This window comes from Hyaena hyaena, unplaced genomic scaffold (genome assembly GCF_003009895.1).
Source record: "Hyaena hyaena isolate Hyena2069 unplaced genomic scaffold, ASM300989v1 scaffold_849, whole genome shotgun sequence".
Classification (NCBI taxonomy): Eukaryota; Metazoa; Chordata; class Mammalia; order Carnivora; family Hyaenidae; genus Hyaena; species Hyaena hyaena.
In genome coordinates, this window is record NW_024081481.1 from 535,019 (window position 1) to 560,730 (window position 25,712).

Below are 25,712 nucleotides of genomic sequence, written 5' to 3' on the forward strand. Positions count from 1 at the left end.
ATAACCCAACCATCCATCTTTCAACAGCCTCTAACAGATGTGCACTCATAATCAGCACAATATCAGATCACTCACACCACAATATAAATGACTAAGGAAAGCTTAAGTATATTTAACCCCCTTGAAAGAGTTAAATATTATTCTACCTTTAAACCAGGAGCTTAGGAAAAGAATCCCATATGTTGTAGTTTTAAACAATGTACAGATTTTTTCTTTGGGGGTTTAGGGGGCAAGTGCAAGGTGATTTACCAATGCCTCTAAAATCAGATTTAATATACACTTATATATTTTATCTCTGGAATATTTTACAAAATATTTTGCTTGTTATGCACCTGTGTAAACATAAGGGAATCAGAGACCACAGCTTAGTACACAAAGATGGATATTGACCCTTTAATAAAACCACTGAAGTCAATCTTATGTGAAATTCATGTGAATTTAATGTGAAATTCCACTTTTCATTGTCTTTCTTGTGAAAGAGAAAATTATCTCATCATAAGCTTAACTGAATCGATACATTGATCTTTTATATGCGTGAACACATAATGTATGTCCACAATTGCCTATCTTTCTGGAAAGGACACCTTTGTTTTCCATACACTTTTGATGTTTGATCACATTATTAAACCCAAGCCTCTTACTTTTTGGTTATTGAGAAAGTAGACAAAGTCTGTCACAAATGCCTTTCAGAGAAAATTTTCTTGTCTAACTACAATTAAAAGTCAGGGTATGGATGGAATTCTGGGAGAGTGAAAAGTGATACTGGTCCATGGAATGCCTGGGTGGCTTAGTCAGTTAAGCCTCTGACTTCGGCTCAGGTCATGATCTCGCAGTTCATGCTTCAAGCCCTGTGTTTTGCTCTGTCCTGACAGCTCAGAGCCTGGAGCCTGCTTCAGATTCTGTGTCTCCCTCTCTCTCTACCCCTCCCACGATCACACTCTGTCTCCTTCTCAAACATAAATAAACATTTAAAAATTTTATTTTAAAAAAGTTATGCTGGTCTGGGCTTTAATTAAATCAATCACATGCTTGCCATTCCAAGACCATGAATTTTTAAAAAATCAGTTCCCTTTCTATCGATATCTTATCACAACCTCATGTTCTTAAAGGGAACATAATTGTGATATCCTATTCACTAGTAGTAATACCTGTTTAATAGTAATTATTGTTATTATTGACTGATAACTCAGTGCAGAGCACTAGGATAAGCATTTGTCATGAAGTTTTGTTGGGTTTTTTTATTACTTTAATTCCAGTATAGTAAAAACACAGTGTTCTGTTAATCTTACATGCACAATATAGTGATTCAGCAATCCCGTATATTACTCAGTGCTTATCAAGATAAGTTCACTATTTTTAATGCCATTGACCTATTTCACCCATCCTCTCTACCATCTCCCCTATGGTAACCATCTGTTTGTTCTCTGTAGTTCAGAGTCTGCTTTTTGGTTGGTTGGTTGGTTGGTTGGTTTATTTGTTTGTTGCCTTTGTTCATTTATTTGGTTTCTTAAAGTCCACATATGAGTGAAATCATATGGCATTTGTCTTTCTCTAACTGGCTTATTTTGTGTAGCATTATACTCTGCACTTCCATCCATGGTGTTGCAAGTGGCAAGATTTCATTCTCTCTTTTCTTTTTTTCTTTTTCTTTTTTTTTGGTTAAATAACATTCCATTGTATATATAGACCACATCTTTATTCATTCATCTGTCTGTAGACACTTCAGCTGTATTCATTATTTGGCTACTGTTAACAATGCTAGTGTTATTTGGCTAGTGTTAATAATCTAGGGGTGTACATATCTCTTTGAATTAATGTCTTGGTGTTCTTTGGGTAACTACCCAGTAGTGTGATTTCTGGATCGCAGAATTGCTCTATTCTTAACTTTTTTTTAAGGTTAGTTACTTATTTTGAGGGAGACAGACAGTGCAAGTAGAGGAGGGGCAGAGAGAGGGGATAGAATCCCAAACAGGCTCTGTGATGTCAGTGTAGAACCCGATGCAGGACTTGAACTCATGAACCGTGAGATTATGACCTGAGATGAAACCAAGAGTCAGACACTTAACCAAATGAGCCACCCAGGCGCCCCTCTATTGTTAATTTTTTGCGGAACCACCAAACTGTTTTCTACAGTGGTGCACCGGGTTGCATTCCTACCAAAAGTACACGGGGGTTCCTTTTTCTCCACATCCTCAACATTTAGTTTTTCTTGAGTTTTTTATTTTAGCTATTCTGACAGGTAGGAGGTGATATGTCATTGTGATTTTGATTTGCATTTCCTTGATAATGAGTATGTTGAGCATCTTTTCATGTGTCTGTTGGGCATCTGTACATCTTTTTTGGAGAAATGGCCTGTTCATGTCTACTGCTCATTTTTTAATCATATTATTTGGCTTTACAGGTGTTGAGTTGTATAAATTCTTTATATATTTAGGACACTGACCCTTTATCAGACATGTCACTTGCAAATACCTCTTCCCATTCAGTAGGTTGGCTTTTACTTTTGTTGGTCATTTCCTTTGCTGTGCAGAAGCTTTTTATTTTGATTAAATCCCAATAGTTTATTTTGGGTTGTGTTTCCCTTGCCTCCGTAGACATATCTAGAAAAATGTTATGGCTAATGTCAGAGAAATTACTAGCTGTGCTCTCTTCTAGAATTTTCATGGATTCAATTCTTACATTTAGGTTCTTAATCCATTTTGAGTTTATATTGTGTATGGTTCCTGTTTCATTCTTTCGCATGTAGCTATCCAGTATTCCCAAAACATTTTGAAGAGACTGTCCTTTTCCCATTGTATAACCTTGCCTCTTTTGTTGAAAATTAATTGGCCATATAATTGTGGGGTTATTTCTGGGCTTCCATGAAGTGTTTTATGTTGTCTATACAGCAATCCTATGAAGTAGGCACTATTTATTTTACAGATGAGAAAACTGGGGTTTAGAAGGGTTAAGTCACTCAGATAGTGAATGTTACAACCACTTTTGTTTGACTGCAAAGAAAAACCCTTTTCACTCCACTATTTCATGACTGTGTAAATGTTGAAGGTCTTAGGAAATCTGGAGGTACATTACAAACTGTATTCTTTTTATCCCCTGTGAAAACTGAGCAGAGGTATTATTCAATGTGAAAGTCCTTTAGGTCATGAAGATTATTTTTCAATTATATTTCAGGAGTTTCATTTAAAAAAAAATCTGACTAGATCAATTATTTTTAAAAATCTTCTCTTAACAATAACATGGAGTGCTTGGCTTTCTTTAGGAGCAAATTAGTCCAAAAGGAAAGGACATATTTGCTTCATGGGAAAAGTTTATTGACCTTTGATCCATTTCTGTGAGATCTATGACAGCCTTTGAAAGATTGCCATTATTTCTTACCTTACCATGCAACCTATCTTCAAGGAAGAAAATTTTCAAATATCATCATTCTCTTCTGTAACAATTGTGTATTCAGCACATCTTTTCTATTGTGTTCTCTAGTAGGTACTGAATTCCTTAAAATTTTTTGAAGATTGTTCATTTGACTGAGGCTGCCTTGGTGTGGCTCACAAGGTCTAGAATTTAGATCAACGTCAACATGGTTATTTACCACAGTGTTTTCCTATGTAGCTTCTATAGGACTGATTTCCTCATCATTTATTTCTCTTTACTATTCCTCACTCTTCTTTATTGTTGTAACTATTTAATATGGCACCTTCATCATTTTGTCCATCATTCTGAGGGAGTGGGATGGTGTCAATTTGTTTGCCATTGGAGCTATGAAGTTTCTTTTGAACTACCTCAATTTACTAAGGCTATTGAAATAACTCTTGGATTCACTCATCTTTTTGATAATAAGATTCTGTACAAAACCAAAACTCCCATTGAGAATGACAAGAGAGGAAGAAGATCTTTGTGGCCATTGTCATGTAACTAAGAAAACTTGAATCTTGATTAGGCTTACTGGGTGCCAAGTGCAGAGGTTCTGTTGTTTGCACCTGCAGAGCCTGGAGTTTTGGATGAAGAACCTTTAATTATCTTCATCCCGAAATGACTGGCTAAACAATGAATGGAAGTAATCCCACTGAGTAAATGAAAAGGGAAGACTCCTCTTTTATGAGCATCTAATCACACAGGTGTTAAATACCCCTTCTTGACCCTTTCACTGCTGGTTTTTCCTAACATCTGTTCTTTCCTGTTCCTCACATCTGTTAATAACATTTCTCTAAAATTGATTTGTTTCACTATGCAATTGCTTCAGCTCACAGCCATATATGATTTGATACAAGGGTGGTATACCTACATTTCAGCAGTGCACACAAATCTGTCTGTTCCAAAGGATGCCACTGAGTTTGAGAGGCTGCAGTAATCACCTTCTCTGCTACTTTGGTATAATTGAAAGAAGTTACATCTGAGCAAAACAAAAACTATCTTCATGGAAAGAAAACCAGTCCCAGAAACACAAATGCATGCAGAGACCCACATTTATACTCCCATTCTCTAAAACACAGCTTACAGTACTGGGTGAGGGCCAAATTCACAGAGCAATGGAGTGTGATGGTAAAACAAATACATTCTCAAAGCAGTCATTCAGATTTTACCATTTGGTTATCTCTTCTAGGAAGGACCCAGAATGTTTCCTTAAAACACAACATGGTTTAGTAGCAAATGAGTATTTTATACAACTTAGCTAAGCATACTTATAATTCATTGTTATAGCTCCAGTTTGAGACTTAATTAATCATAATTATGGTGAGGTATACATTTGTGGCAAATAAGCAACTATGTACCATATTCTGATGCAAATAATTGAGGCCTTTTCCTCACATAAAATTCCTGAGTACATTACAGCTCATGATCACATAGAAGCCTGTTGAACTAGGGATGACTGTTGACCTGAAAAGTTATGAATTCTATAATATAGGATGTCAACTAAACCTTAGGTATCTACTGGTGCCACTATCCAACATACTCAGAATATATCCCAAGAAATATTAGACCCACAGTACTCCAATATACAATTCCTTATACTAAACCTGATACAATTTCATGGTTTCATAAGTTGGGAAAACTTCATACTATAAAATATTCATAAAGCACACATGCACATCAGTCTCTGAGATGTGCTCTAGAAAAGAAACCTGCTGGGTATCATCAGACATTTCAGTGGCCCTAGAACTCTTTTATTTACACAAAGTAATAGGGTTCAGAATGAGATAAACTTGGAATTTCACTAAAAATGTCTGTCACTGCCAGTTAACTAAAATGAGTTGACTCAGGTCCAATGTGACCAATGATCTATTTAATTAAATTTTCTCTCAGTTCCTTCCTTTTTTGTATGGATTGGCCAGTGACTTTCTTGTCATCCTAAAAATGACTACAGCAGGCTCCTAGCTGTTCTTCCAGTTCCCCTTCCTGCCTTTCTACAGACCATGAGCCACTCGGCAGCCAAAGAATGTTTATAAAATATTAATCATGTCATTGTCACTCTGCTCAAAATCTCCAAAACCTCATCTCCTTAGAACAAAATTCAGACGCTTTACCATGGGATACCAGACTCTACACAACTTGAGCCCCAGCTGCCTGCCCAATCTTCTCTTCTGATTCTTCCTCTCACAGATCTGCTCAAACCACGATGACCATTTTGCTGTGACTCACACCTGTTAAGTATGTTTCCATCTCAAGCATGCTCTCAATTCAAGGCTTTTCCCTTTTCTATTTCTTTTTTAATTGCAATAACTTACTACATATGACCACATGACTTCTTTTCTCACGTCACTCAATGCTCTGTTCAAATATTGCCTTATCAATAAGGAGCTCTGTGACTGCACCATATAAAACAACACATCTTGATATTCCTTTTTCTTTTACTCTGCTCAGTTTCCATCTTAGCTCATACAACTTTCTTACTATTTATTTATTTATTTATTTATTTATGTACTTTTTTAATTTACTTTTTGCGCCTGCATGTATAAGTGTACACATACATACACCCCTCAAAAATGTTAGCCCTGGGGCATCTGAATGACTTAGTTGCTTGAGCGTCCAACTTCAGCTCAGGTCATGATCTCATGGTTCATGGGTTCGAGCCTCACATCAGGCTCTGTGCTGACAGCCCAGAGCCTGTAGCCTGCTTCAGATTCTGTGTCTCTCTCTTTCTCTGCCCCTCCCCTGCTCATGCTCTGTATCTCTCTGTCTCTCAAAAATAAACATTTAAAATTAAAAAAAAAAAACACGTTAGCCCTATGAGACCAGAAATATGATTTATTTTCATTAACATAGTCTCTAATAAAAATATTTGTTTGATTGATAAAGGAATGAAAAATAGGTGGAGAAATCCAATTGAACAGTCTTCTTGAACAGTTATTTTTAAAAGAGGTAGAATACTATGAATAAGGGTTCACCCATGTCCCCAAGGAAAATCAATAAATAGAGCTTTCTAGTTCAAGTGTATAATTTTAACCTCAGAATGAAATCTACATGAGACTTCCGTCTCCATATTGATTACCCATGGCCCATAGCCCTTTCTTTCTCCAACACACAAAATGTTCTTAGGACTTTTTCATATGTGCAATGTTAACTTCTGGACTCACTCTTCATCTAATGCTTCCAGTGACATTTTAGGCATTTTTCCATTTTCAGGGTCCATCACAGCAGCCTGTGAACCTCTAGACAACAGGATCATGTCCCTTTAACTTGCGTGGTAAAGCACCTAGTGTTGAGCCATATGCACAAAGAACTTCATAAAAAGCCTTTTACTGACAAATTAGATTTTATTTCAGTTCATTACGCCTGGGTTTTCAGGCAATGTTCCGGATTTCATGGTTTTGTTTGTAATGAGTCATGGCCCCCTTGACAAACAAGAGAGTAATTAAACTAACCAGGTTATCTATAGAATCTCCTGTTGCATATGGTTATTTCATCTTCAGTAATAGTTGGATATCATAAAAGATTATGGCCTCTTAATGTGACAGAGAGAGAAAGAGAGATTAAAGCCTATGAGAACAAGACTGGAAATGCAATCCTACCTATGCCTCTCACAGGCAAAACAGTGTCATAATAATTGACAAATAAGTAGGCTTTTATTTATAGATGTCTTTTGCATATTTAATTTTCTTTTATGGGAAGATGTGAATCTTTGCTATATAAAGATAATTAAATTTATTAAATGATACCTTTTATTACATGAAAGTGTGTGGATATACATATATTTGTATATATATGCATATGTATATACACACAAATACAAATCTACACATATATATATACACCTATATATGTATATGTGTAATATATTTATATATTTACATATATACTACACATATGCATATGTAAATGTGCATATGTATTAGCTCATAACAGTTTCTTCAGATATTTTTGGTAAACATTTTCTTTATTATTTTTCACCAAGTTATCACAAGTACTTTAATAAAAATATTTATTTGCAAGTTTTCTTTCCCAGAACTATAATTGAACTTTTACTATTAGGAATAAGAATACCACAGAGAAATAGAGGTGCTGTAATTTCAAAGTGAAGTATCACCCTTAACAGAAAATGATGAATTTGGTAGGGTATTTTTAAAAGGAAAGGCAATGTTCTGTAGTAAGAGTGTTTACAGTTTTCATATTCACTGCATATTGAAAAATCATTAAACTCTGTACTTTTTATTGCTTTCTAAAGAAACCCAAAATATATCCAGAGTGCATACTTACTCAGGTCATTTGTCTGAATGAATTAGTATTTGCATTTTCAAGGTTCATGTTGTGAACATTTTCCCATAGTGTTATTTAAAAGACGTACTATGTTTAAAAGATTGATAGAAAATAAAATGTTTATGAAAATAGATATTCATATAAAACTCCTAGAAGATGACATAGGAGAAAATCTAAATGGGATGGGTGATGCCTTTTTAGCTGTAACACCAAAAAGCACACACAATCCCTGGAAGAAATAATTGATAAACTGGACTTCATTAAAATTAGAACTTTTGGATGTGTGAAAAACACATTGAAAAGTATGAAAAGAAAAGCCACACACTGGGAGAAAAATATTTGGAAAAGACACATCTGATAAGGGACTGTTATCCAAAATATACAAAGAACTGTTAAAGCTCAACAATGAGAATACAAACAACCCAATTAAAAAATGGGCCAAAGGTCTTAACAGACACTTTGCCAAAGATATACAGAAATACTTATTAGGTATATGAAAAGATGCTCTACATCCTGTGTCAGCAGTGACATGCAAATTAGAATGCTGAGATACCACTACACATGCGGTAGAATAACCAGCCTGTGGAAGACTGACGAATACCAGTGCCGGCAAGGAGAAACAAGAGCTCCCACGCATGGCTGGTGGGAATGCAGAGTGATGGAACCACCTGGAAACAGTTTGGTAGTTTCTTACAAACCTAAACATAAATGTATTATATGATCCAACAATTGCACCCCTTGACATTTACCCAAAGGAACTTAAAACTTAGGTATACAAAAACTTGTGCATGGATGTCTATAGCAGCTTATATGTCTATAGCTTTATTTATAATTGCCAACTTGGAAGCAATCAAGGTATTTTTTAGTAAGCAAATGGATAAATAAACTGTGGTACGTCCAGATGATGGAATATTATTCAGTGGTAAAAAGAATTGCTCTGTCAAGCCATGAAAAGACATGGAGAAAGCTTAAATGCATATCATGAACTGAAAGAAACCAGTGTGAAAAAGTTACATACTCTATGATTACAACTATTTAACATATTAGAATCTGCAAAACTTCGGAAACAATGAAAAGATCAGTGGTTTCCGAGGGTGGAGGGCTGGTAGAGATTAATACAACATACAAGATTTTTAGGGAAATGAAAATAATTTGTGTATTATAATGATAGGTATATGTCATTATGCTTTTGCCTAAGCCCATAGAGCATACAACACCAAGAGCGAAACCTAAAGTAAACTATGGATGTTAGGTGGTAATGATGTATCAGTGTTGGTTCATCAAATGTCACAAATGTACTGCTGTGGTAGGGGTGTCAATAACAGAGAGGCTATGCATATACTGGAGCAAGGAGTAAATGGAATATCTTTGCATCTTCCACTCAGTTTTGTGTGAACTGAAAATTGCTCTAAGAAACATGGGGTACCTGTGGCTCAGTCAGTTAAGTGTTTGACTCTTAGTTTCAGCTCAGTTCATGATTTCACAGTTTGTGAGCTCGAGCCCCACATCAAGCTCTACACTGTGCAGAGCCTGCTTGGGATTCTCTCTCTCCCTCTCTCTGCCCCTCCTCTGCTTGTGCTTTCTCTCTCTCTCAAAATAAACAAATAAACTTAAAAAAATGACACATGCATAAAACTCTTAGTGTTTCTTTCCAAAATTCTTTGACTTACTGTCTTACCCATCTCAGACCATAGGTATTCTAACTTTGCTGTTAAACCCAATGAAGTCACCCTGGACTCCTCTCTCGTGTCTTTAAGTCTGTTAGGGAAATCCTATTGGCTTCAACATTACAACAGACTAAAGACAATTACTTTCACTACCTCCAATGCTACCACCCTAGTCTGAACTGCCAACATCATTGCCTTGCATACTGCAACAGCTTCCTACTAGTGCTCAGCTTTCCTCCTGTCCTCATTATGGTCATTTCTCAATACAGCAGCCAAAATACCTTTGAAACTAGTCAGATTCTGTCTCTCTTCTATAGTAATTCACCATTTCACTCAGAGGAAAGCCAAGTCTTTAAAATGGCCCTCAAGGTCCACCTGATCTTCCATCCTTTCGTACCATGTATTAGGGTTCTCCAGAGAAACAGAACCAATTTATGTATGTACGTATGTATGTATGTATGTATGTATGTATACATACACACACACATCTATATCTAAAAATCTATAGATATCTAGATAGGTAGATACACACAAATATATCTACACACACACACACACACACACACACACACACACACACAGATTATATTATGAAGAATATCTCATGTGATTGTACAAGCTTAGAAGGCCCCCGAATTGCTCTCTACAAGAGAAACCCCAGGAAAGTCACTGGTATGGCTCAAGTCCAAAACCCCGAGATTTCAGCAAATAGCCAGTGGTGTAAATCTCAGCCCTAGGGGAGGAGACCAATGTTTTAGCTCAAGCAGTCAGGCAGAGAAGGGGTGAATTCTCCTTTCCTCTTCCTTTTGTTCTATTCAGCCCTTCTAGGGAATGTATTCTGTGCCTCCATGTGAGAGAGGGCCATACACTTTCCTGTGTCCACTGATATGAATGTTATTTCCATATAAAGGCAAGTACTCCCAGAAATAATGTTTAGCAAATACCTGGACATTGTGACCTAATCAAGTTGGCACAAAATTAGCCATCACACTTTATCTCCTGATGATCTCCCTTCTTTTTGCTTCAGTCACAGGAATATCTTTGGTATTTTTCAAACAAACCAGGCTTGCTTCAGCCTCAGGGCCTCACTGCAAGCTTTTCCTCTCATCCCGGAAGCCTTTTTCTGTGGATAGCCACAGGGAAAACTCACTCATCTACATCTACTCTTAGCTTAAATCTCACTTTCTCAATGAATCCTCCTCAGATTACCCCACATAAAATTGCAATTTATTCCGTGCTCTAATTCCTCCTGTCTTGCTCTATTTTTATCACCTTTTTCACCATTTTTATCACTATTTTCTTATCACCTTCTATGTATTTAAATTACTTATTTATTTTATTTGCTACTGGTAGTCTGTCTTCCCAGCCCTCCCTTCATCTAGAATGTAAGCTTAATCATGTCAGGGAGTTTAACTGCTTTGTGCCTTGAGAAATGTCAGGCATATATTGATAACTCAACAACTATTTGATGCATAAAAGAATGGCTCTATGGGACGCCTGGGTGGCTCAGTCAGTTAAGCACCAACTCTTGGTTTTGACTCAGTCATGATTCAGTTTGTGAGATTGAGCCCTTCATCAGGCTTCACACTGACAATGTGGAACCTGCTTGGGGTTCTCTCTCTCCCACTCTCTCTCTGCCTCTCCCCTGCTCTCACTCTCTTTCAAAATAAATAACCTTTACAAAAATAAAGGAGCGACTATGCTGCAAAGAAGCTTTTTAGGCATCATTTTGTGTGTTTTGATCTCTGAATATGCAAGGATGAACCAGAGCCCTGCCTTCAGGCAGCTAACAAGGAAAGCTGACATGTCCATAAATAATAACAATACAAGATACGAAGTATACATTATGAGAGATTTAAATCAACTATTCAGAGAAGGGGAAGCCATTTTCAACCAGAGCAACAGGAAAGAGTATGGAAACACCTAATTGGGCCTTGAATCTGTAGAAATGGAAAAGAATAGCATTCCAGGTAGAAGAAACACCCCCCCCCAATCACTAATGTGCTAAAGCACAGGGAGTAAGCAGAAGAAAACACAGAGTAATGAAGGAGCTCAGGCTTTGAGCCAATATGCCTAAATCAGTATGCCAATACTATTCCCAAATTCTGCAGCTAAGTAGCTGTGTGACCTTAGGCAAATTATTTAACCTCTCTGAGCTTCAGTTTTCACATTTATGGTATTGGGATAATACCATCTAGCTTAGAATTTTACTGTGAGGAAATCATGAACAGAAAGCAGCTAGCCCAGTGACTGGCCCCCAGTGATCACTCAATAAATGAGAGCTATTATGGGAGTGTAGTTTGACTGGAGTACAGATGAAGTGTTTCCCTCAACAATGCCATTTTTCCAACAGGAAGCAAGGCCAAAATATACTGCATTTACTCTGCACTCTTTGAGAACATTCATCTATTGTCCAACTTGAAAAATGAAGCTGAAAATGACTAGTCTTGTATTAGAAGCATAAAACGCTGAAGATGTGATGCATTGGCCGATCAGGCATAAGATTGCTTTGAATACAGAAGGAATAAAAATATATGTGTGTTATATTTCTGCTGAAGATTAGTTTTACTTACCCACCAGTTTCTTTCTTTGTTTGTTTCTTTTTCAGTTGCTCCTACAATTCAGGAAATTAAATCTGGCACCGTGGCCCCGGGACGCAGTGGATTGATAAGATGCGAAGGTGCAGGTGTGCCGCCTCCGGCCTTTGAATGGTACAAAGGAGAAAAGAAGTAAGGACTTTGTGATTATTACTGTGTTTCAAGCACTTTGAGCTAATGTGTTTGTGTTTCAGATACTTACTTTAAGCCATTTCTTTAACTGGCTTGAATGATTCTCAGCAGCCTCCTCGCAGGCAGGCAAACTGAAGGGGCCCACATGGGAGGGATGAGTAGCTAATAGCATCCAGAAATGTCCACTTTGGTTTCATAGGAGCTCAGAAATCCCTGCAAATCCCATATTACTGATGCATTTCATTTCTTCCCTTCCTTTCTGAACCGGAACACCATTGCTTTTTCTGGCAGCCATGTTTACTTGGAAAGTAAACTAGCTTTTAAAGGACTTGGGCACAGCTTCCATGAGTGCACTCCAAAAGCAATCGGAGCTGCTGTCTCTGCCTGGCTTCCTTGATAAGTCTCAACCCTTTCACCTGCCTTATTTTCCCACAAGACGTTTTAACATTTCATTTCATAGAACACTGTGTTTTAGATATTCTGTCACTAGAGGGCCTGTAGAGGAGACAAAATACATAGTTAAAGGACTAACCAAGGGGATTTTAGGGCTACTGTAACTTTAGCTCTATATGATTGTCCCCTTGAGGAGCCCCAGGAAAAGCCTTGACAAGAGCTGTTGAGCAAGAGAAGACAGGACTCGACTACTTTCTCTTTACTTTCAACTGGTAGGCTCATTCAGACCTCTTCAGCTGCTCATATCAAGCCATCAAAGAAGAATGGGACCCCTGTGGGTTAACTGGAAGATGTAATGCAGACGGGAGGATATTATCTATAATATATATTTTTTGTTTCAAAACTTGGGAGGAATGTGTTCAAGAAAAATGTTAAATTGGACCATATGAAATTGCCATGTTTAGCCAAAAAAGCTGAATATTGGCAACTCCATGCTGCTCAACATATATGCATGGAGTTTACTTACTTATACCATCGCTCATGACTAATTATAGCTAAATGTCTGAACTGGTGAAATGACATTAAGAGCTTATGGGGTGTCTGGGTGGCTCAGTCGGTTAAGCATCGGACTTTGGCTCAGGTCATGATCTCAGGGTTCATGGGATCGAGCGCTGTGTCAGGCTATGTGCTGACGGCTGGCTCAGAGCCTGGAGCCTGCTTCAGATTCTATGTCTCCCTCTCTCTCTGACCATTCCCTGCTCATGTTCTCTCTCTCTCTCTCTCAGAAGTAAAAATTAAAACATTAAAAAAATATTAAAGAGCTTAGATATTGCCATAATGGATTACATTGGATGTGACATAAGCAGGAGCTTTTTTTTTTCTTATACTGTAATCAAAAGAGCATTTGTAGAAGACCTTCTCCCTCTTCAACATCAGGCTTAACAATAAAGGATATCCCTCTAACTATCTAATTTGATCTGAATAACTGACTCTGCTTTTATCTAAAATTGCAGCTATTTTTATGCGACCTCTTTCACAATTTGGTGTGCTCCGTTTCTAATTATTTTCACTAATTAATGTTTTTACTAATTCTAAATCTACCTCTTGTGACTTCATAGAAGCCCCATATTTTTATATACTTAGAAATAGATAAACTGGTCCGCAGTCACCCTTGCCCCACTGTATAATATCGTATATCGGCCAATATAACATCTCTCAGATTGTGATAATCCAGATTGAGAAGTTTTCAGTTTGTACTTATTTGGACAAACAGGTAGAGGTTCCCAAACCTCTGAAAGTTATGAAATCCTTTGTTCAAATATGATCTTATATGGAAGCCCAGTAAGTAATACCTATGAAAGCAGGACTTCTCTGGTAGATGTGGGGTGAGTGGAGTTTCAATTCCAGCTGCTCAGAACCCTCCTTCTAACAGACTGTCCTTGTAAGCCCCCCTCGCCCCCCAAATCCCTGGTTCTCCACAAAGTACAATTTAAATAGTGACAAACTATTTAGCATAGCTTTTGAAGTCACTATTAAATCTGCCATACCTTTCTTACAGGCTAACAGAATTATCCCTTGTACTACAAGTGAGAGCTCCTTTGTTAAAATCCTTGTGGTTTCTAGTATTTTGCGAAATGATGTCCTGAATTTTTTTTGTTTCTCTCTTTTCCGTCCCTAAATTCAGCAACCATTGTCAGAAAAGGCTACAATAATCCTTAGTCCACTTTCTTGGCCTATAGCAAAAACAGCAAAGAACCCATTGGTGTCCATAGTCATAGCTTCAGTGATTTTTTTTTTCCCTACTGGAGAGATGGACTATAGCTTTTATTACATTTTCAAAGGAGGTTAGAACCATTGCTAAAAAAAAAAAAAAAAAAGTGGATTGATTCTCCCCAGTCGATGCCCTTTCCCAACACACTCACACACCTAGAGAAAATCTGGGAGCTGTGAAAATCAGATGCACCTGTCAAAGGCAAACACACTTTGATTTCAGAGTGAAGTGCACATTTGTCATTTGTTCAGGTTATATTTAAGGAAATACCCAAATTATCAAATACCACAAGAGTATATAAATTCCTCCCAAAATTACTGGGAAGCAAATTTGAGAATGTGCAAAGAGTAGGAAAGGGAAGGCTTCCGGTTGCTGAATGATAGTTGTTACATTCCCTGAGTGGGTTTACCGTGCTATCCTCTGGGCCTACGCCGTTCAAATATTTATCTCATTAAAATGAAAAACTATCCATGTAAAAAGCACCTGCTGTTTGACAGGCAGGGTCTAAATTGTTAACAAACATTAGCCCTTTTTATTTTCACAGCAAACTGATAAGATAGATACTATTATTATTCTCGCCTTTGCTTGGAGGAAACCAAAAGGATTGTTTTTGAGTCATTTACACAAAATCAGACAGTTAGTGGCAGAGCTGGGATTTGAACTCAAGAAGTCTTGCAAATCTTCATACAGAGTCCATGCACTTAGTGTAGGTCATGGCACTTCAGAGACTATCAAAAATAATTTGAAATGTCAATACTAAATGGCAAGGGTAAAGGCATCGTGGGTCATTTATGAATTAGGAAAATAAAAGACTGCACATACAAACAAACCCTCACGTTTTCTGAATTTATTTAGTCAAAGACACAGAAATAATGGAGTCAAGGTAAACACACAAAGAAGAAACAGATACAGCACGTTTCCGAACTGTTTTCTTAACCTCGGGGTCACTAACAGAAGCATGAAGCTGTCAGAAACCCTGTCAGAGTGTACCAGAGTTTTTATAAGATGTGGAGAAGTTTTGTTTCCTAGAGATCTTTTATACTTGGAGCTTACAAAAATATTCAGAAATAACTTACTCTCTTCACTTCTACTTAAGAGAATGTTTCTGGGGCGCCTGGGTGGCTCAGTCAATTGAGTGTCCGACTTCGGCTCAGGTCATGATCTCACGATTTGTGGATTCGAGCCCCGCGTCAGGCTCTGTGCTGACAGCTAGCTCAGAGCCTGGAGGCTGTTTCAGATTCTGTGTCTCCCTCTCTCTCTGACCCTCCCCTGCTCATGCTATCTCTCTCTCAAAAATAAATAAAACATTTAAAAAAAAAAAGAATGTTTCTAAAAACTCATCTCTTTTAAATTAAGATCTTCAAAGCCAGCCCTTCATTCAAATAGAATACAAGTAAACAGAAACAAATTTAAAAAACAAAAACAAACAAAACAGACTCAGTACCTGAACACCCTTAGTTTTATCTCTACCTATAGTTCTTCCACATCCTACAAAATTATTTCTATGTACTGAAAATAATCTAAAAACCTTAAAAAAAAACACCTGCAGAATAAAGCACAATTTAAAGAAAAGAAAGAAACAAATGCTTACTGAGGACAAATCACTTTCCAGGTTCTTCAAATTCTTTTATCTCACTTATTCTTCAGACGTCTGTGAGACACAATTTATTGTCCTCAATTTACTGATGACAGAAGTGAGACAACAAGAGACTTAACCTATCCAAGAGCATTCAACTTCAAAGATGCCATCAAGACACATTCTATTGTTAACCTCTCAGTCCACATTGTTTCTGTTGTATACAATGTCACTCTTGGTTATCTATTGCTAAATACCAAATTAGTCCAAAACTCAGCACCAGTAAGCATTTATTATCACAGCTTCTGTGGGTCAGAATGGGAGCAGCTTAGCTGGATAGTTACGGCTCAGGGTTTCTCATCAGGTTGCAGTCAAGTGTCACCTGTACTGGTCATCTGAAGGCTTGACCAGTGCTAGCGGATCTGCTTACACGCCTGGCAAGTTAGTGCTTGTTATAAGAGAGAAGGCCTCAGTTAATCACCATATGGACCTCTTCACAGAGCTGTTTGACTCTTCTTGACATGGTAGTTGACTTTTCCCAGAGCTAGTGGTCCAAGAGTGAGGAAGGTGGAAGCTGTTTATGACCTAGTTCCAGAAGTTATGCTCATTCTGTAATATCTTACTGGTTACACAGAGTGACCCTATTCAGTGGAAGGAGCAAACTGAGGACATGAATATCCAGAGTTGAGATCATCAGATACTATCTTCAAAGATAGCTTCCACACCGTCTCCTTCATGGTTGACATGGATGACAAGAAAAATAACCTTATTTTTTTAATATGAGACATATTAGCCATTTGACATTTAGTTTACTTCACTGTTTAGATAAGCATCATGAGAATGACTAAAGCTATATACTTGTTATTAAAATATTATTCTTTGGTATAAAATGGTTATATTTTTTAAACACTTATAGGCTCTTTCAGCATACCTTGCAGGGACAGTGCTCACAGATTTAATTTTGCTCCATACACATTTTGGGGAAAATCAGAGTTCAGAGCTCAATTATATAGAAAGCCAAAATTTTTAAATTATTTTCTTGATCATAGAGAACATTGATTAAAAAAGAAATAGACTCTTATATCCAGTAGAAGGGTACTTTCACAACAGGCAAAGTACTATTAAGAAAACAATGTCTTTGATGACATGAAGTTAGATTAAGCTATGGCTTGAAAACAGAATATTTATTTAGGATTAAGACTAAAAACATAAACTGAATTGTAATGGACTAATGTTTAAATTTTTTAATGTTTATTTATTTTTGAGAGAGAGAGAGACAGTGAGAGCCAGGGAGAGACAGAGAGAGGGAGAGAGGGAGAGGGAGAAACAGAATCCAAAACAGTCTCCAGGCTCTGAGCTCTCAGAACACAGCCCAATGTGGGGCTCAAACTCACAAACTGTGAGATCATGACCTAAGCTGAAGTCGGTCGCTTAACCCACTGAGCCACCCTGGCAACCCATGGACTAATGTTTAAATAGATATCACAAAAACATGGGTTTTGTATCATTTTGTGAAGATGGCATTACCATCATGTATTAGATCAGTGATGTAATGGTTCACAACATTTTTGAAATATATATCCTTCTAAGTAAAATTAAAACTTAACCAAAAAAGTGAGTATATGCATACTTATTTGTAGATTCTGTATATGCATTTTTGAACACCCATATTACAAACATTAAATGACCTAAAACAGATAAAATTTAAAAGATGAGATACAATTATAACATAAATGGATTCTATTATTTTCTTCTCATACTCTGACAGGTCATTTTGTACCCAAAGTGGAATACTTTCCCTCCATTTTGGAGACTCTTATAAAGTATGTTAGTTTAAAATAAGGAATTTTCAAGGGCAATTTTAATGGCATGCATATTTTACTCTACATGCTGACTTTGTAATCTTATAACACCTGTAACTCACTGTGTACTGTCTTGCCCATTGCTCACATAATTCTAGCTGGATTATGCCTGAGAAAAAACTGTACCTCTTAAAGGTAAATTGACTCATTGAAGGGAAGTACAGAATTGGAAGTAAAATCTAATTTTGAGGAAACCCTGGTAGGTGATGAATATATTTATGGACTTAGTAGTGATGATTCACAGGTGTATACTTATCCCAAACTCATTGAGTTGTACAGATATATATGTCTGTATATATTTCATGTGTGTATATATATACATGTATGTATATATGATATACATACCATATATATATACATATATATTATGTGAAGTAAAAGATAAATATATGAAATAAGTGAGAGCATTTCAACTACTGGGAAATTGAGGACACATGACCATGTAAGACATACATACAAATTATTATATTTAAAACTTTGGGCCAGCCAAGCAGAATTGAGAGTGGGCTACTCCAGTTTGCATTCCTTGGCTTACAGTTTACAGTTTGTCATAAAAATCACCAAAATGAAATAAGTTCCAAGAAAGAAGATCCTAAGGGAGCCCTAAGTCAAGTCCTTGAAAGTGCACAGCAAAGGTCCATTCAGCTCAAATCAGAGCATTAACAAATGCTTCAGGGAAAAAGTAGCTTTTGTGCTTGATATCAGAGAACAGAATTTCTAAGCATTGCAAGGAGTCAAGAATAATCATAAAAAAGGAAAGAAGATAGTCAATGTAATAAAGCATTGTGTGGAGAGTTTTTATTATTCCTTGGGATACAGGATACCAAATCAGGTGTAATAGGAGGTAGGGTTAGACATGCATGCTAGGGCAAGACTTGGAGCATTTTAAATGTCATGATAAAGCATTTAGACTTGATTCCATAGGATGTGGGAAGCTACTGAAGGACTTTTAAGAGTAGCAGAAGCATCCATTCCCTGTCTTCACAAAATGTTTCCCAGAGCAGTTAGGATGGAAAAAATGTAAACTATGATTTAAGCTAGGGTATTGGTTGTACAGTTAAAAAGCAAGGGAGAGAAAGGTTAGTATTTGTCTATTTTAGCGACTGATGAGGTTAAAAGGAAAGGACTATTTGAAGATAATTTTAAGTTTTCCATCTCAGGAACAAGATGAATGGTGAAGTTGTCAACTGAGGCTGGGAACATAGGAACAGAAATTTGGGAGAGACTGGGCTGAGTTTGGATTAGGACATACTAAAATTCAGGTATTAATATTGCATACACAGTCCATTAGTAGACAGCTAGATTTCAGTTGTGTTCTTAAAATTAATAGCGATATTTCCAAAGTAAATACCTCATCGTATGGTTCTTGAATGTCTGTAGAATAAAGGCCTAACATCACAGTATGGCATGGAAGGCCTTCATGTTCCTGACAGTTTACCTCTGTGGCTACAAATATTGCCATTCTGCCATCTCACAATAGGGTGGTAGCTATCCTAAAATATTTTGGCCACAAACTGTGACATGACCTCTATCTTCCAGCACTTTTCATATATTGGCCATTTTGCTTATAAGCTCCTCCCACACGCACACCCATCTTGACTGCCTTCCACTAGTGCTTTAGGCTCAATTCAGATATCACCTTCTCTCAGAAAACTACCCTGCCCCCTTTCTACTGAGAAAGGAGTTTCTTCGGATGTACTCCCATGTTCTTACCTCTGTCAAAGCACTTTTTAAGCTATACTCAACTTTTTTTTTTTACTAATCTCTCCTCTCCTAATCTATAATCTACCTGAGAGTGTGGATTTTGCCCTGCTCAACCATTGTGCTCCCAGCTTCTAACATGGTATTTGAAATACACTCTGTTGCAGGAATGAGTTGTGGCCTTTTAATCATGTGAGTGTAGAGCCATTCTTATTTTAATACATTTTCAAATTGATAAGAGAATATCACTACAAGATCCATCTGTCACCCTAGATTGTAGGACACTGTAAACCCAATCCATGATTGCAGAAATGACACTGGCTTCTGTTGCTCCATTCTGACTTTCCAAGATTTCATTTTTGTGAATGCAATCTCTGCAAAATGGTTGTGTTGGTATATTATGGGATGAAATTTGACATGAAAGTCTCAGGCACATTGATATTAGAAAAGCAGTTCAAGCAGAGGAAAAAATCTAGTCATAGACCAGGTTGTCAGGGATGCAAGGCTCACTGCAGTCAGGGGAGGACTGACACTTGCACTATAGCCTTTGTTTATTTGATGTAAAGTTAAAGGCAGTATCCTCCCCATGTGAATCAAACCATCACAAGAAAGGCAGCCCAAAGGTCTCTAATCTAAAATTATTAGTTTCATTAAAATTGATAAAGTAAACAAGACATACATTTTAAATACCCTAATAAAGTCTAAAATCATTAAAATGTCCTAATACATTATAATACATTAATTTATTCAAATGTGCAACTAAAGATAGATACCCCTTGGGGCTGAGACATTGATGCATGATATTCTTCAGTCTGTTCCTAGGAATAAATGATACCATATTGTATTCAAGCCTTAAGTACCAAGCAACACAGTAAACCAATAGGTTGCTATAGCAGCATGTTCACATCAATTTTCATTTCTCTCTGGTATCTAGCAGTGTTTACTCCTCCTTCTTTTTTACTTTTATTTTTTTTATCAACCCTGCACATCTGCGAAGAACCTAGATGAGGTTGATAATACACATGTAATTGAGACTGAGTTTGGCACATCTTGAAATCATGATGCTATGATCTTTTAAGTCACTCTCCTAGATCTTTCCTTTAAAAATAATTTCCTGTATTTTCAATATTTAATATTTTCTGCCATCTGAGAGGAAATGTATCTGTTCTAAGAAACAGACCCTACTATTGAACAATAATAGCACCTATCATATGTTTAGTGCCTACTGCATTTGATATATATTGTGTGTGCATAGATATTATATTTTGTATATTTAAAAACCATTCTTATGTCAACACTTTGAACTTGGCTTCATGTTTTTCATTTCACAGATGAAAAAACAAAGCAGTACAAAAATGTAAAAACATAATTCATTCAGCTAGGCATATAATAATTATTTACTGTATACCTATTAAGTACCCAACATTATGCCCCATGCTTAGAATATAATGAACAGCAAAAGCTAGGGAACTTGCCCTAATGGAGTTGCACTTTAATGGGGAATATGGACAATAATCTCAAAATTATACAAATCTTTGAACACTTACACCTGAAACGTGGTAAAGAGAACTTTTTGATGTGATAATGTTTTGACCAAATCAGAAAAAACACAGTGACTCCAAAGCATCACTAGAAATTGAACTTTAGAGAAAATTTTGAACTTCTCTTAAAATTATTGCATTCTTGCCACTCTCCTAGGTTATATATATTTATTTTTCTGTCATTCTTGACTATATTCCACATATACACTATGGGGAGGGATTTACTGCAATCCAAATATTTGGTGAGCCTGGGGGATGGAAAAAAACAACAACAATAATCAATGCTGAAGGTGTGTGTTGTCCTGGCAAGTAGTTTGAGGACAAAAGAGTGTGGCAAGAGACCATTTCACACTTCTCATCTTGGGACCGAGTCATGTGAAAGGGTGTCTCTCTTGAAAGTGAAAGACAGCTACTGTAGGAGACTGTGGGCATAGCTAAGTCCCACACAGATAATTAAGAGACCTCTGGTCAAGGGAATCTCCAGATGAACTGAACCTTATGGCTTTTACCTCTCTATCCCGTTAGATTTACCCTATGAATTGGATCTGGCTTTCCTGGCATAGATATCACATATGACTTGGTTATTGAATTCCTCTGGTTCTGTTCTCTGGCTTACTTAATTTCCTTGACTTGGCTTTCCAAACTCAAATACAGTATCCTGTCTTCTATTTGATGATTTGAGTACACTTGCTACTTTGGAACAATACCAATAGGCAGAAGACCTGGATTTGAATGTTGGTTCTACCACTTACCAAATAATAGAAGATAAATTAATTTGACCTTTCTAAACTTTATTTTTCTCGTCTGTAAAATGGGACTAGTAATGCTTACCTCCTAGAGATGCTATGAAGATTAGTTGACATACATTTGAAAATGCTTAAATGTTTTCTGAATGTCAATTTCATACACTCTTAACACAAACTTTTTTGTACAGCATTGAAATTCTTTAATGTTAGATTACTTCAGTCATAAATATGTTGACAGCACCTAACATTTTTCACATACATAAAGCATTCCTGCTTTCAATGAAAAGACTAGAAATATAGCCATGATTCAGAGGCAATAAATATATGTAAGCTAGAACTCTGTCATTGAGAGAGACATTGAGATGTGTTATGCAAGAACCTATATGCTATCTCACTGTCATCGTCACATTTTTAAGTGTAGCCAAGGTCCTTAGCTAGACCTATGTCCATTTGTCTTGTCGCCCCCCCCCCTTTGCTTCTTAAATCAGTGCCTTAAGCATAGGAAGCACTTAATCATCATTTGATAACCAAGTAAAACTTCATTTAGAAACATTAAGACTATCACCTATGATGTTTTTACCATCACCCATGACTTTTTCTAAATCTCTTTTTTGAATTGTATCCTTAGCTCACACCACCTCTTAGAACTCAAAAGCCTGCAATCCATTGTGGGAAATAATATTCATTTTCTTTGTACATATAACTCTTAGGACTCAAGAACCACCTTCTGTCCCCTACTATTTTTCCATTTATGCTATACTATCACCCAAAGATCACTTAATAAGGCCATAATAATCTTATCCAGTTATACAACATGATATAATTATCATATTTCCCTGCAATTCTAGTCTGATGAAAGATTGATCATTATTTGAGAATACCTCTCTCACTCCTATTTAAAGTTGCTTTAATATTCTAAGTGTTGTTGTCTGAAACACGTATGTATATTTCTTATATTAGCCATGAAGGATTTCAGTGACTACTTGCACTTATAAGCCTGTTTCTCCAAAATATTTATCCTTAGACTTGACCTGAAATGGCAGAGAGCAAACAGTAGTCCCCAAAATGTGCCATCAGGCTGGATTTATATATAAAATGAATGAGGTTTGGTATAGCTGTACCACTTATTTTTGCTACCTTACCAATCAGTGCCCATAACGTGATGGTCAGTTTTCCTGTTGTGATGTTGCTATGAACTCTTTTTTCCATCCTAGTTACTGCTTGAGATAAGCTATGATTGTAAAGTTTGTGAACATTTCATGGGTCAGATTTATAAGTATCCTTAAGTTGTTAACATTCTTTCTATGTGCTACTTCTTTCTGACACTTGAAAATATAAGAGATTACTCTAATTCAGAACTAGTTAGTTGGTCAGCCTGTGTTACTTATGAGTTGCGTGCATCATCTGCTGACAGGGCAGATGGCCTGCAGTTTACAGATTTATGAGGCATTAATGAAAGGCAGAAGGGAGGAGAGTGAGGGCAATGATCCTCAGCATGTGTCTTCATCCAGCTGGGCTGCTGTAACAAAACACCACAGATTGGGTGGTTTATAAACAACAGAAAATTATCTGACAGTTCTGATGGCTGGAAGTCCAAGATCAGGGTGCAAGCATGTTCTGAGAAGGGTCCTCTTCTAGGTCACAGACATCTTATTGTATCCTCACATGACAGAAGGAGCTAGGGGAGCTCTCTGGAGCTCTTTTAAGGCACTAATCCCATTTATTATAGTTTTACCTTCATGATTTTTAAGCACCTTCCAAAGCCCTCACCCACTAATACCATCACCCTTGGGGTTTAGATTTTTGACATATGAATTTTTGGTGTACATAAACATTCTGATCAGAGCAATATGGAATAAACTACCATAGGTAGTAAATGTAGAGGACAGCAGGGTCCACAATAATAGAAGAATCTTATAGCCATATGGTCCACTGAATGGTAAAAATGCAAAAAATAAAAATGCCCAGGGATTTCTAAGCAAGCACCAAATACTGCTGATCTACTTCTGAGGGAAAGAAAACCATATTCAACCCAATAAAATTGTTTTCTCTCTTCCTGTGGGGAGGGACTGTAAGACGACATCTCTTATTCTGGAATCAAAGTCAATACAAAAATGATTCTCTTAAAACTTGAAAGACTTAAGTATTTAGGGAAAAGAGAGAACTCCAAATAAGGCAATGTTCAAGATTTAGCTCTCTGATTTTTATTATAAGGTGTATTGTGAACTATTGCTTGAGTTGTCACTTCAAGATTCCACATCACTGATCCAAGGAAGTCTGGATGGAAATGAAACAAGTCTAGGATGGATATGAAAAATTCCGTGGTGTGAGGGTCATTCTGTTAATAGGCTGACATGTGCATGTTTGAAGGGTATCAAGAATTTTATTTAACACAGAATGATAATTTAATGGGTCAAATATATGTGTTTATTGATAAATCATTATACTTTTTACAGAAAATATTACTATATTCAAACACTTTGGAATAAAAGTGTTTTGAAAACAATTGTTACCACTTAAAGAACTCTTTTATTATTTGTTTTTAGTCAAAGAATAAAATTACATTCAGGGCATACGTGATGAGACTTATAAGTGTGGTTCACATTTCTATATCCCATAACTAGGGGTAAAAGTACTCATCTTAATAGGGTCCCCATTGTGACTAAAATAAACTCACTTGTAAACACCTGTTTATGTGTCTGATTGATTCTTATCTTCAAATTTGAGCTTCTGAAGGGCCTTCAAAGATCTTCAAAGACCATGTGTTGCCCAGCCAAGTCCCTAATCATCTAACATAGAACTCATCTTTGTAGCAACAACAATTTTCAGAATTGATGTGAATAGCTGACAAAGTTCCCCACCCCATGCACCCACAGGATCCCTACAGGAAAATCACAGTATATCTTCAGAGATAGACACCATCCCAGAGTCATTCTCCCCCAAGGTCAGCTATGGAAGGCTGTCTCAGCCATCTAATGGTAAAGATAGGTTCTTATAGGGTATTTTAAAGAATCAGCACTTCTAGAATTCCCAACTCTTAAAAAAAAAAAAAACATAAGGTTTGGACTTCTCCAATAATCTCAGAGAGGTAGCTTCCTCTAGAGGGAAGAAAATCCTCCCAGGGAGGATACTTTTCTGTTTTATTGGCCATAATCATTTGCCAGACTGAGTAGAGCAACAGGAGTCGCTGCTGTTAATGTGCCACTGATACGACTCTGTGATAAAGATGCTCACAGCACCCCTGGCTAGAGGCCAAAATGGGCCTACACATACAGAGCGTGGGTGTCCTGCATGACTTAGCAACATCTGGGGCTTTGCCTTCAGACACATTATAGGGCAATTTAGAGCCCTCAGTTGGAAGCCAACTCAGAAAGATGGCCTGAAGGAATATAAGCAAACAGTGCCATGAAGTTACTGAATATATTCCCTTAGGATCTTCTCCCCAGAGTCTAGTCAAATGAAGGCCCTGACTAATTTCTTTTTAATTCTTGAGCAGAAAAATGAATCTTAGTTTGGTAGGTGGGGCACAATGGGAATTTAGTAGTCCAGGGAGTTGCTGAGTCCTCTGGAAAATGTGTCCATATGAGCACAGACATGAGAAAATAGACTTGAGCCCGAACCCTAGAGCTGTCTGGCCAATGAAGCTGTGAATTTTTATACATAGCATATACTATTGGTTAAAAATAAAGTCATTCATGTGATGCAGAAAAATAAGCAATTATCACAATGGCATTTTAGCATAAATGTTGATATATTTGAAATATAAGACAGAGGAGTAAAAACTGCCATATCCTTAATATTTTACTCCTTATTTTGTTGTGTCAGAGTTGAGGATTGTTGGGTTTATTGCTCAAGTTAACGTTTCTCAGTGTTTATTTAAGTCAGAGTTTTATTAATCTAATTAAAGTTTGAGTTTTGGATAAGTCAAATTCAGCCATTACATAAAATGTAAGTAATTCCCAGGGTAATCAAGCATGGCTGCTTATTTTAATCTGCATGTAACTACAGTATATTTTATCTAAATTCAGATGCAAGTC

The 25,712-nt window shown here is 36.8% G+C and overlaps 1 protein-coding gene across 1 annotated transcript in view; it reads left to right on the forward strand.

Moving 5' to 3' along the window:
• NEGR1 (neuronal growth regulator 1) overlaps positions 1–25,712 on the forward strand; it is a 491,889-nt gene that overhangs the window by 287,891 nt on the left and 178,286 nt on the right. Inside the window, exon 5 of the mRNA XM_039219926.1 lies at positions 11,965–12,085. Coding sequence (XP_039075857.1) covers positions 11,965–12,085 — 121 coding nt within the window. The remainder of the gene's footprint in view (positions 1–11,964; positions 12,086–25,712) is intronic.